Source organism: Mollisia scopiformis (assembly GCF_001500285.1).
Source record: "Mollisia scopiformis unplaced genomic scaffold LY89scaffold_6, whole genome shotgun sequence".
Lineage (NCBI taxonomy): Eukaryota > Fungi > Ascomycota > Leotiomycetes > Helotiales > Mollisiaceae > Mollisia > Mollisia scopiformis.
In genome coordinates this window covers 1,580,742-1,594,164 of record NW_017263586.1, presented here as the reverse complement: position 1 = coordinate 1,594,164, position 13,423 = coordinate 1,580,742, and the positions used below count along the sequence as shown (strand labels likewise).

Here is a 13,423-nt window from a genome sequence, read left to right as displayed (position 1 = left end):
CAACAATACGAATATGAACAACCAATCCAGCTCGGGCGATGCCCAGCTGGTGCATATGGCGCTCGATAGTTGACGGCTGAGAGAGGGAGCTGCCGTTTCAATTACCACCTCCGCGTCTCGACATAGACCAGTAAGCAGAGACAATACCCCGCATGTGAGCGCCCGCAGCTCTCCAAGAGCGAGTGGGGCTTGGAGAACAAAAGCGCCTCATTTCTGAACATAAGCAGTGGAGGTTGAAATGAACCGGACGAGAGCTGAGACAGTGATGCTATATGGTCGGTGTGGGTAGCATTAATTGCAAGCGTCGATATGGAGGTGCTGGGGATGATGCCGACCATATGAAAGGAAAAGAAAGGAGAAGATACGAAGTACTTGGGATGAAACTAAGGCGACCGGACGGGAGTTCCCGAGAGTGTGTTTATATCACCGAAGCGGCGTGTCAATATACCCGCTCGGTACTTCAAATTAAGGTTCCTTCCAAGTCATCAACGACTTCATTCCACATGCACCTTGCACATTCATGCTCGTATATGCCCACCGAAATCGACACATCATCTATCATGGCGCGGATTGATCTGTCTGAATGGACGCCCGAAATGTCGATGGGTAAGACGGGACTGTCGTTTCTGTCGCCCTGCAGCAGTCGTTGCAACTTCATGATGCAGCCCTGGGGAGCTGAGTTCTGGTGGCTTGCTGAGCTTCAACGATTGGGACTCACGACCAATGACAGGACCATTCAATGAGAGAGGAAGAATGGTGGAGAGACAATCCGAACAAAATCTGGAGAGCTGGCTGCTTCGTGATCATAGATTTCACGCATGTCGATTGCTCGTTCTCACACTCTTGCTCTTCTGCACGGATGGACAATTGATTGAACTCTTTGTCGCCCCCGGCGAAATCTCTGTTCCGCAAATTCTTTTTCCTCCTTCGTGAGCGGTTGTCTACGATTTAGCAGTAACATCATCAGCACAAAATGTCCACCTCCACCGTCAATCTCGTGCTTGTCAAGCTCGTTCCGACTCAGCCATGTAAGCCTGATGTCTTTCTGAGCACCTTGAAGAACCTCACCATTACGGCATATGATTTGGATGTTGAGGACAGTCTGGTAGGAACTGAGATTGGGACAGCGGGAGGGCTCACCGATCTTGCTGGGTTGCTTTTTAATCCACTAGATGGACAGCAGCACACAAAACTTGACAATTCCATCTTGCAAGAGTTCTCCCAGGATACCAGCACTCCCATCCCGATACCACCGCAACCATACTCCGTGGCTACAGCTATCATCATTGTATCTCCGCCTCTTGGCCGCTCGAAACTAAATCTTCGCGTTCAATATCAACTTAATGGTGCTTTGGTGGGAACTACACTTGACTATGGAGTTCAGGTGATTGATATGAGTCTGGTACCGGATCAAAAAAATTATTTTACGATGCCTGCCTCGACATATTTTTCGCTGCCACTCCAACCACCCAGCACCTCAACTGTTCAACTACCCTCAGACGGGTCAGCCCCAGATTTTGGCACCCTTCTCAAAGCGATCAATGCTGCTCTAGATCAAGATACTTCTCCGGATACGTCCTATAGCCAGCACCTCGAGACTCGAAGTACACCTCTGACTGCTAGCCAGAGCCAGCAACTCGCATCGGTCATCACGTGGGATCGTTCTTTATATCCTCTTCCCGTTCCGAGTGGCAGCTTGGACACCATATATACGCTCCCATTGTCTGGTGATAGTGATACAGATGCGGAGAACTCCAGAAACCAGTTCAGCAGTGACCTGAGTAACTACTATACCACTTACGGCGCAGATGCGACAAGATTAGCAAATTTTGTGTATGCAGTATCCGCTGCTATCACTTGTGAACAACTAAGTGTATCGGCGAACACCGCTGGATTGACATTTCCTGTTGAGGCAGACACGTCTTCTACTGAAGCAGACAAGTCTTCTACAAAAGTAGAAGCAGATACGTCTTCTACAAACGCGGTCTTTTCTGAGGCTTCATTGGTCTTCACGTACACGGACGATCTACCTGCCGGTGAGCCTCGCTTCACCGTGCCTGCAGCGTTCTTTTACGCCCTTGGTGCAATTCTACCTATCAGCATTCCTGCGAGTCAGCGCTTCAGCTCAGCGATACTGAGCACAGAACCTCAACTGGGGACAATTTTTGAGAACAATATCCAAGCCGGCATCTTAGCGTCTTCGATAGCTCCGGTGACCGTGTCTGGTAACCCAGTCAACCAGTACCAAGCTGCTCGAAGGCTAGCAGCTTTGGGTTTCACTAGCAACACTACTGTTGACCTCAAATATCTGATGACTAAAGATGAGAAAGGGAACTTAGAGCAACCTGACCTCATCGGTGACTGGCTCAGTTTTGCAGAGACGTCAGACTTGATAAACACTGATTTTTGGGCCAAAGCGATAAAGAACCATCCCGGAGAATATCTCAACTTTCTTCTTCAGGCCATCACGCAAGGCGAGACTGCCCTGGTGGATGCGATCAAAACGATTCTTCATGTCAAAACTGTCACCAAACTGGTAGGCATCACGCCAGATCAGTGGCAGAATTTCTTCGCGCTTCCCGCTTCGAATGGAAATCCTGCAATCTCTAAACTCTTACCAGATTTCACCCTCCCAGGCACCACCGAGCAGCGAGTCAATGCCTTTGTTCAGCGGCTTGGAAAATTCTTTACAGTTACTGGAACGGCTGTGTTACCGCCGCAAGTGAGCACTGGTGGTGTTGCGACATTCGGAATTCCAGCAGGTGATGCTTTGCAGCTTTTCATCAATCAATATTTAATCCAGATTGGGAAAACTGTAGATTTTTCCGTCATGCTTGATGATAAAGATCTTGAAAAGGTGGTCTTGGCTGTCTTCCCGAACGACCCACGAAACCGAGAAGGGCTCAAACAAGCAGTGGAAATCATTACGAATCTCTTCCAAGTGACATCCATTTCACAAAATAAATCTCCCGTTCTTGCCGACTTTCAGTTTTCTCTTATGGAAGCTTTGTATGCTCGCGGCTTTACACATCCCCGAGTCATCACAAAGTTGACTGGAGAACAGTTTCAAAGAGCGCTCATGGGGACCATTGCTTATCCAAAGACCACTTCCAACCAAATATACTCCCTCGCACAAGCAATAAGCACCACACAATCAAAGACCGGTCCCAGTCAAGTGGGTTCATTCATTCCAGTGAACCAAGCTAACTCGTTGGTTTCCGTTATACCGCGGAATAATTTGGCACCCTTTGGTCTCGTGGCATATCTACACGACATCCTTGCAATTCCTCTTGGCACGACTACACTTGCTCAGGTGATCGGTCTTCGAAGGGGACTCGTTGCAAATCTCAAGGTTTCTGTCGAAAACCTAGAGACTATACTACCTGCGATTGATCTCGTCAACGAGGCACTGGAGGCGGTAGGGGCCAATGTCAGCAATCCAGGAGGTGTGGTCTATGACACCGACGTTCAGCTATTGGTAGATCGTATTGGACTAAAAGTAGAGCAGCCGAATATCTTGACAGCAATTCCTCAATACTCATCCCCGGAGCCGTTCACAAACCCAAATGTCTACAATGCGTTGAAAAATTGCTTCACCAGCTCATATCTCCCGTATTCCCAAGCAATTGATATTGCAACCTCGAATCTTTCAGTCCTTGGCACTGAACGATTTGACGTCCTGAGACACTTTCGCAAAGATATCACAGAGTTTGCAATTGATGCCAGCCTAGGACCGAGTGATTTCCAGAGTCACCTCTGGCGATACCCAGTTCGTTTCGAGCTTGCCTTGTCTTACGTCAACATCACCACGGAAGAATACTGGAGTCTCTTCGCGAGCGATGTTCCAGACAATGAGCTCCTTGGCTCTGTTCTAGGATTCGACTGGGATTTTTCGTCGGAATTCTCGGTCTCAGTGCGGAACTTTCTGCAATTTACAGGGATCAACAAGAATGATTTACTCCAATTGTCAAAAACCAGGTTCGTGCCGCTGGAACTTGCATCCAAAGATCCTTTGGGTAGCACTTCCACGGTTCATCTCAATGTTCCTAATTCCGAACTTTCTTTGACGCTTCGCAAGTTGTTTCTCTTCATTCGCCTATGGCGCTGTCTATCACGCTCGGTCATATCTTCCGTCTCGTGGAATACGCTCGCTTTGATTTGCGAGGCGTTGCACTTCTTCAATAAAGCTGTCAACCCGGATTTCCCCAGACAATTGGCTGCTCTTTTGATGCTGCAGAATCATTTCAAGCTATCACTAGTGACTCGACATCCAGATATGCCTTGGGCAAATCGCTCCACGCGGACCGGTGGCTCGCTCCTTTCTCTTTGGGCGTTACCGGCCATGCAGTCAGTTGAAAGAGATCACGCGATTGATTTCTTCCTTCACCGCATTCAAGATTATTCCAAGTCTTGCCATGCATGCAAAGATCGCCCGACCGGTTTCCAAAAAGCCTTGAAGGACAACTTGCGTGCCCTTTCACTGCTAGCTGGCTTTACAGATGAAGACCCATGGTACGCCAAACCAACGTGCACCATCCGCTTCGCAGAGATCTTGGCAAAAATATATGCTTCTAATCTCAGCGTCGGGGAGACAATCTTCTTGTTCGTGCCCGACTGTCATCTCATCGGCGACGACCCATTTCCCTTGCCAGATGCTGGAAAATCCGCAATAGAGACTCTCAAGTATCCAGACGACGATGAGCACGGCATTTGGCAATTACGCGAGCAGCTTCTAAGTGTCAGTCTTGGCGAAGAAGATATTGTCGGATGGACTTGGCAAGAAATGAAGACCGTGATTTTTGAACTGGGAGGGCTGCAAGCTAAAGATTCATTCGACGCACTTGGAATTCACTTTTTCCCCGCGGCTCTTGAGAATTGCGGACACCAAGTCAACTTCAGAGATCGACGTTTCGAAGTAGAATTGGCTGTTGCAGATACTACTCCATCTCTATGGACTATAGATCAGTGTAGTCCGTTCCACTATGATGCAGAAGACTCTGGTAAATTGTGGACCGAGCTTCCACTTCCCGACGAAGCTGTTATCACATTGTTGAAAAGCTCAAGGCAGCTCAACGCGAAAGAGATTCAAGCAGTTCAAGATCTCAACTTCGCCCCTAGGGCGTTGCTTGCGCCATTTGCTCTGATCTTCGAAAACTTCCCGGCTGCTGTCAAAACACTCCTCCACGAACATCAAGAGGAGAGACGTTTTGCTTTCTTCCAAGAACAGTTTGAGATCTTCCATCGCCGCTGTAAGAAGATTGCCGACCACCTTGCCAAGCATGTGTCAAAAGCCACTGGGAAAGGCTCACCTGACAACAAACGCGTCGCTTGGGATGTCCTTCGCCACATTGCAGCAGATGAGAATGTTCGAATCAAGACAGCAGGACTAAGCGACCCGGAGTATACTTGGGACCCTAGCCTATCTGGTGGTGCTTTTGCATCCTTGTTGGGATTGGTTGGAACGGGGTTACCTGGCCAGTACGAGATTCATCATAAAGATGAACCATCAAAGATCTGGCGAGAGTTTTCTGGGGATCTCACCTTCTTTGGAGACGAGAACAACGAAACCTCTGTACCTATTCCGACCGTGCTCCCGAGCCTTGATCTCAGCATTGAAACAGAGGAAACTAACATAGAAATTGTAAATGGCTTTGCAATTCGAGACCAAGACGGGAAGTCTCTTGGAGGAGCGGAGCCATTTCGAGTCGTATGGACTGGCGCACTTCTTATCGCATCCGCTGGAGAATATTTTTTCCATGCCGGACATCCCCGTCCAGGCGATGAGACTCCAAGTTTTGAGGAAGCGAAGCATGACTGTTGGTTGTTGACTCTTAGCAGTGGTCAAAAATCGTGGACTGTGTTGAACTACGGTTGGGATGCTTCGACGACTTGTGAGGCCGAGCCCGAAGGTCTCTTTCTTCAGCACGGCGTTTACCACATCGAGATCCACTACAAACATCAGCTTCCCACCTCTGCAGGCGAGAAACACCGCCGAACCGGATTCCAAGTAAAATACAAGGGTCCCGATACAGACGATGTCCTGAGTGTCGTGCCTGCCTGTAAACTCTTCCAGGAGTCAAAGAATGCGACTCTTGGCCACGACCTCACCGTCACCGGTTCTGCTGCAACATACTTGAATTCTCATTACACCAGCTCACTTCGGGACATTCGTCGTACGTATCAACGAGTCTTCAAGGGGATATTGTTCTGCTCAAGAAGCACCCTTTCAGCGAAGCCCATTCACAAGGATAATGTGGGTGGATCAGAGCTTCAGTATTTGCTCCAAAATCCCAAGTCTTTTGTTGGCACTTCTTACTACCGAAGTACGACTCCAGAAACCGGATTCAAAACTTGTCGTGCGGTCTTCGACCTGAATTTACTTCCCGTCACAGATCCGTACAAGTCTCCAGATATTTCAGACGATTTCCGCGCACACCCGAGCCCGGAGCTACAAGCAGCCCTATTTGACTGGTGGGAGCGCATTTTCGACTATTCCCAATTGCGCGATTGGGTTCGAAAGACACGGAATCGAGATTGCTGGATGCTGTTTTTCGAGGCTTCACAGCAAGCACCTAAACCAGAGAAGCTGTTGCGTTATCTCAGTGTCAATTCTAGCTTCGCTCCACAAGTCTTGACCTACTTCGACCCTTCTAATCCCGACTCTCAAGTCAGCGTCAGCACTGCCGATCTCACTGACGAACGATGGGCCACACGAGTCTGGCGCTCTAGTAACTTGATTGGAGATTTAAAACACCGATTTGTGAGTGAGCAATTAGAGTCCACTCGGCCATGGCTTTGGGCATCAGACGATCCAAATACCCAAATTGGAGATGCTTCCGGAAATCAAAATTTGACGAATTTTGTTCTGAGGAGTCTCTTGAGCAAACCTGGCTCCACAATTGCAGATGTCAAGAAGATAAACGATAGGTTGAGATTGAGGGCCCATGCTGCTCTTCTTGCATACTTATGCGGCAAGGACCGTGTGGCTCTCCCATTCGGACAGGCCACCTATGTTCGCGAGCCCCGAGACTTGAACGCCCTCCTTTTGATGGATGTTGAAGTTGGTGCGAATAAGAAAACGACTAGGATTGACGATGCAATTATCTCCGTCCAGACATTCGTTCAGCGCCTTCGACTCGGGCTTGAGCCTGAATTTGACATCTCGAGCGAGTTCATTCAAACTTGGGACGCCAAGTACAGCACATACAAGACATGGGAAACAGCGAAGAGACGAGAACTCTACGAAGAGAATTGGATCCAATGGGATGAGCTTCAAGAAGCTCGAAAGAGTGAAGGTTTCCGTTCCTTCGAGCAACAACTCCGTCGAGGAGTGCTGTCTGTTCCCGCTCCAACCAAATCTCTATATTGGAATGGACCACAGCTGGCCGCAGAAGGCGATCTCGAAGATCTACAGTCTGTTGAATTCGTTTCACTCGAAAATACTCCTCTGTCTACAGACACTCAGATCTCAGCCACCACCTCGGGCATGTCACTCCTTGGTCAACCTGAGCATGATGGACAGCCGAGTTCACTTTCTTCGCTCCCAGGAGATGACTCTGCGGTTGGTGATGTAGAGCAACTTCCTCTCTGGATTCAAGCAGCTGTCCGGTTGGGCGCAAAGTTTATTCGTGTAACTGCATCCTCTCCACCACCTGCGATCACAGAAAGCAGAAGCCATAAGCATAGTCATGCTATCCATGATTCTCTAGGCCCAAGTATCGACGAGTACTATTTTTGGCTGACGCCGCTTCAATACTTCGATGAGAAAAACGCCGAGCAGAAACTTGGGCTAGGAGCAACGCCACCAGACCCTGCCTGTGACTGGGACCCTGATCGTGTTAATGCAGATGGTGTGAAACTCAAAGATCTTTTGAAATGGCAATCGCAACCTGTCTTGTATCTGTCGTGGTGTAAAGTCCACCTTGGCCAATTTGGCACCCCGCAGCAATCCATTAGAGGGGCAGCATATAACGGAAGTGGCATTCCGGCCCTTGACCTTGTGGGACGTCAAGCAGACTCGCTGCTTCTCAATGCGAATGGTGTGGCGGCATTTCAGTACAACATCGCTGACGATTCCGTGTCCAATCTCATCGACGACGTAAGCTCTGGAAGTAGCGCTGTTCCAATTATCCCCGTGATCGATACGTCTCAATTTCCGAAGCCACTTTCAGCCTACCCCTATTTCGTTTACTTTGAGCCCGGAGCTCCGTTGGTCCCTCCGTCGAACTTCAGCACAGCACTCAGTGTTGCTCAGACTTTGAGTTCGCAAGGTAGCTTCGAGGCAGCTCTGAAATGGTTTGATCTAGCCTATGATCAACCAGGTAGCCCTTTGAAACGAGATAACTCTTGGATGAGCAATCCAGCCACATCCACAAACTCTGGCGATACGAGAACCAAAGCAATTCTGCTCGAGTACCTTGATACACTGCTGCAGTGGGGTATTCAGCTCTCTCGCAAAGACGAGATAGAGTCATCCCGTCAAGCTCTGGTCATTTTCAATCTCATAGACGACATTCTTGGAGATCGCCCAATTGAAGTCTTCTCGGATGATACTGGATCCGGTTCCATGACAATTCAGAACTTCTCACCAGCTCCCTTGCCTTTGAATCCTCGTCTTGTTGCCCTATATGATTCCGTTGCGGACAACTTGACAAAACTTCGAAACCAGAGCGGGGTGGACATCTCAAGTCATAATTCGGATCTTATACGGCTTTCACCCTCGAGTCCTCACACACCTCACCGACGATTACCCTATAGGTTCACCTCCGTGATGTCCAAGGCAACCGAATTGGCTCAAATGGCTAGCAGCATGGGTGCGTCACTTCAATCGGCCCTAGAGAAAGGAGATGCAGAGTACTTGTCGTCAATACAAGCTGGACAGGAGAGACAACTCGTGACGCGTGCTTTGGAAGGAAAGAAAAACGACTTTCGAGCCGCAGACTGGGACGTCCAGAGTTTGGAGCGAAGCCTTCAGCACTCATTATGCGACCTGAACTCCACCCAGACTAATATTCGAAACGGGAACAATTCGAATGAAAACGATTATGTGACCTTTACCGATGTGGCTCTTGGTCTGAGAATTGCAGCGCAAGCTTTAATGGCTGCGGGGCAGGGAGTATCTGTTGCTCCAGATGTCTATGCTGGAGGTGCAGGTGCGCTGGGGAGCCCGCTCCAGTTCGAGAAAATCACTGGTGGCAGCTCTTTTGCATCATTCTTCAGTTTCGCATCTGAGATCGTCAACTCACAGGCCGATGCAATGGGAACCACTGCTGGTGTGAGATTGACCCAATCAACGTGGGATCGGCGAATGGATGATTGGATGCACGCCGTGGATATGACAACAATCGAATTGCAGTCCCTAGAATGCCAAAAGCTTGCTGCAGACCGTCGACGACAGAACGCTCTTTTTGATGTGAACAACACACAGCGACAGATCGACCATAGCGTCGAAACCCAGAACTTCATGAGGGATAAAACCACGAATTTCGATACTTACTTATTCTTGCAGCGAGAAGCCACGATAGCATATCGACAATTGTACAACCTCGCTCTTGACGCTGCTCAGGTCGCTCAAGAATCGTATCACTATGAGATTCGTGCCGACTACCGCAATTTCATGAAAGATTGTAGCTGGGACGGTCTTCATAGCGGCTTGATGGCTGGAGACAGACTTTCACTTGCTCTACAAGAGATGAACCGTGCTTACATGGAGCACAATATTCGAGAGCACGAATTAACGAAACAGCTCTCTCTTGCAATGCATTTCCCAGAATCATTCCTGCAGTTGAAGCTTACTGGAAAGTGTGAGATTGCAATCCCGGAGTGGATCTTCGACCTGGATTATCCAGGGCACTACATGCGACGAATCAAGAATGTCAATCTGACAATTCCGTGCGTTGTTGGTCCATATACCGGAATGCATTGCCGTCTCGAGCTTCTCAACAGCGCAATTCGTGTATCAAACATTCTTGCAGAGTCGGCAAGTGAGATGGGTGGCTATGAATGCCAGTCGTTGACCTCGGATGATCGCTTCGCATTTCTTTATGGAGCCCGTGAAGGAATTGCCACATCAACTGGTATGTCAGACTCAGGTCTGTTCCAGCTTAGCCTCCAGGATGAACGATACTTGCCCTTTGAATTCGCTGGTGCCGTGAGTAAATGGAAGATCGAGTTGCCGCCCGAAAACAACCAATTCGACATGAGCACGCTAACAGACGTGATCATACAACTGAACTACACATCAAGAGATGGTGGCGAAGCCTTAAAACGCGCGGCATCTTTAAATGCTCAAACAAGGCTTCCGGGTGATGGGTGGAGATTGTTTGACGTTCGTCACGATATGTCTAATGCATGGGCAATGCTCGAACGAAGCTTCATCCATGAAGAGTCACGAGAGAAGCATCACAAACGAATGCGGCCCGACTTACGTCTCCATCTACACCGCAACATGTTCCCATTCCTCACTGGCCGAAGAGGCATTCGTGTAGTAAGGTTCGAGTTCTTCGTTCAATTGGCAACTACACCATCTGCTGGATCTCATTTCAGAACTCGTTACTATGCCCCTGGAATCAAAGGTAGTCATGAGGATGAGGACGAAGATTTCTATCATGATAGCAGTGAAGATATCTGGTTTGACTTCGTCGCCCACGCAAAGTGGCCCGGTCTATATCATGGAAGTCTTTATACCGAGATAGAGATTCCGTTGAAGTTGAGAAGCGGGCAATCGGATGGATCATTGTTGCGATTTCCGGAGAAGCTTGGGGAGATTCATGAGTTTTATATTCTGTGTCAGTATGAGGCTGTTGATAAGGCGCCGTAGCCAATGCCAGTTCGGAGTCTTTGGTATGATATCCACCTCTCATACTTGATACAATTCATTGTTTTACTCTCGCTTAGACCTGACAAATTTGTTCAGCCGGCGTACCTCCGCATCGATGAGATACAAGTTTCACGGAAGTGTCTGAGTTATGATGTGCAGCTAGGAAGGCTCTCACATGGAATGGCCTCGAGACCGGTCCTTCAGTCATTGACGTCAGAGGAGAATTGGAAGAGCTTCGAGGAAAAGTTCCAATTGAGCGCAGGACCCACTTGACACGTGATGCAAAAAATTGGTTTCGGAATTTTCAGTCTCCATATGTGGCGAGAAGTATATACACGAGGACATGCTTCTTCTATCTGAAAATGTTTCATTGTGATGTCTTAAAGGCTACCTGCGCTAGAACAAGCCGCGCCAGGGGTTGGTGTTTGCCAGTGGAATATTCACGGGCACGTGATATGCTTGCGTTCTTGAAACTTTTGTTGCACGTCGCACCTCTCACAATCTCTCTCAAAAACGTTTGTACTTGATTATGAGTTGAATTATGAGTCTTTATGGGTCGATTACGAGATTATGAGCCGTATTATGAGTTGCATCTTTCAAGTCTTGTACTACATGCTCATTTTGCTTACGTTCTGCTCACCTTCATCTCTCAACTCATTGCCGTTATCTCTTCAGCTTATTCCCAACGTTCTCTACTATTCTGGTATTGTTTTCATCATTATTACGTGGGTTCGTTCTTTGCATCTTTCGGAGCTGATATTCTCAGTTGGATAGTGAATGCGGATGATATCTAGGAAGTACTTTGCTAGGCCTGGCGTGAACAAGTATCCAATATAGTGTTAAATCAATTTCAACACTCCTCCCCTATTCCCCTCTTCTTCCACTTTCCTTCTGATTCTGTACCTCCTTCCACTCCGAAAACGCCCCCTTGAGTCCTAGCGCCGCAATCCCAACCGAAGCCGCATCCTGCAGCAGAGACATACTCCTAAGCTTTCTCGCTTCTTCCGGTGTCACCATTCCTTCTCCAATGGCCTTTTTCCTAGCTTGCCGCTTCTCCAGTCCAGAAAATATGTTATGTGCTGCATGAATCGTGGCAGCTAGCGCCATCCCTACACCAGGCAGTTTCGAGAATTCGGAGGCGGAATTCGATGTATCTGAAAGATCTGGTTCTGGGCTTGGAGGTTTGTTGTACGATGAACTGCGGGGTTTGTGAGGGCTCGAGCTGGAAGAACGATCTCTTTGTGCTCGTAACTCACGATCTGATCTAGGCCTGGTGGTTGCTCTGACCTCGGGAGTTGATATGGAGGGTATAGTAAAGTCAAGTTTTGAGTTGGCGAGTCCCGTGACAATATTCTCGAGTATTTGCTTCCTTTGTTGGTCTTTAACCTCCAACGCTGCTGTCACAATGACCCGCTTTCCTGTGCTGCCTGGCTCGAGTCCCGGTTCATCTTTATCCCGCAGACGCAAAGCGTCTAAGGCTCCTTCTTAAAGTGCATCCTTAGCTTTAGCTTGGGAAATTTGGCTTTGTTCATTGGCTTCGGGGACTCTCACTGATGGTAGAGCAGCATTCTGTGATTTGACGAGTCCGGTCACTATGTCCCCAAGGACTTGGCTTCTTTGAGGGTTCTTAGAGTTCTTTCTTTCCAGCGGCTACGTGCGGATGCACCAACTCGGATACCTCTCATTCTTGGCTCGCCCTTAGAATTCGGTTCGTTTTGTATGTGGAGAGCTTCAGCCGCTCCATCTAGAAGGGCATGTTTTGCTTTTGTCTGTGAATAAGAACCAGAAAATTTCGTCTCTTCCCTATTGTCCCGCCTAGTCTGAGACTGAGGGTAAGACCGTTGGTGTTCGATGCTATCATGTGTTACAATTGACTCTTCGGACACCTGCGTTGACAATCCTTGAGCTCCCTCCGTCCTTGATTCTGAATCAAGCGAGCCTTTTGGCTCTTTGTTGGTATTCGCTCTCGGAGAAAGTTGACGAGGGCTTTTGATATCAGTATGGGCCGGCTCTGCTACCTTGGTTGATGGTTGTGCATTTTCCGATCGAACAGTTGATTGAGTGGAGCTGGAACGATTCAAGGGAGAAGATGAATTCCGCTCACGACGAATACCACGCCGTGTCTTTGGCTGGAGCTCTCCCACATTCGCAGATGGCTGTAATAGAGTCGAGGAAGTCGAGCTCGCGTTAAGGTCGGAGTGATAGGACTCGGCAAAAGGGGCGCGGTAACCCTCAAGCTTCTTGTCTGGTACTGATGAGGCTCCAGGATGGGGTTGTTCATCAGAATTGGCAAGTCCGTTCTCTGCTTGAAGATCTAAAAAGTCTGCATTGAAATCGTTTACTCGTATCAGAACAGGAGTTGTAGATTGCGGAAGGGAAGTGTCTCCAGTAGCCTTTTGTTCTGGCGAACTTGATATGACTGGAATAATCGGTAGGTCTAGAGCTTTGAGCATTCGATTGCCACTGTCAATTTGTCCCGGCAGCTCGGTATTCGTCACTCGAAATGAAGTATTTGCCCACCACGGTGGCTGCTCTGCATCCAGAGATCTTGCCGCTTGATCCAACACCCCATTGTAATTTAACCTCATCATATATGCCTTCAAT

The 13,423-nt window shown here is 48.5% G+C and overlaps 1 protein-coding gene across 1 annotated transcript; it reads left to right on the top strand.

Annotated features, from left to right (window-relative positions):
- Positions 1-858: 858 nt before the first annotated feature.
- Positions 859-11,095, top strand: LY89DRAFT_455463 (uncharacterized protein). Its single transcript, XM_018207632.1, has one exon. The coding sequence runs from the start codon at positions 974-976 to the stop codon at positions 10,817-10,819; it is 9,846 nt and encodes a 3,281-aa protein (XP_018075166.1). The 5' UTR covers positions 859-973; the 3' UTR covers positions 10,820-11,095.
- Positions 11,096-13,423: the final 2,328 nt, after the last annotated feature.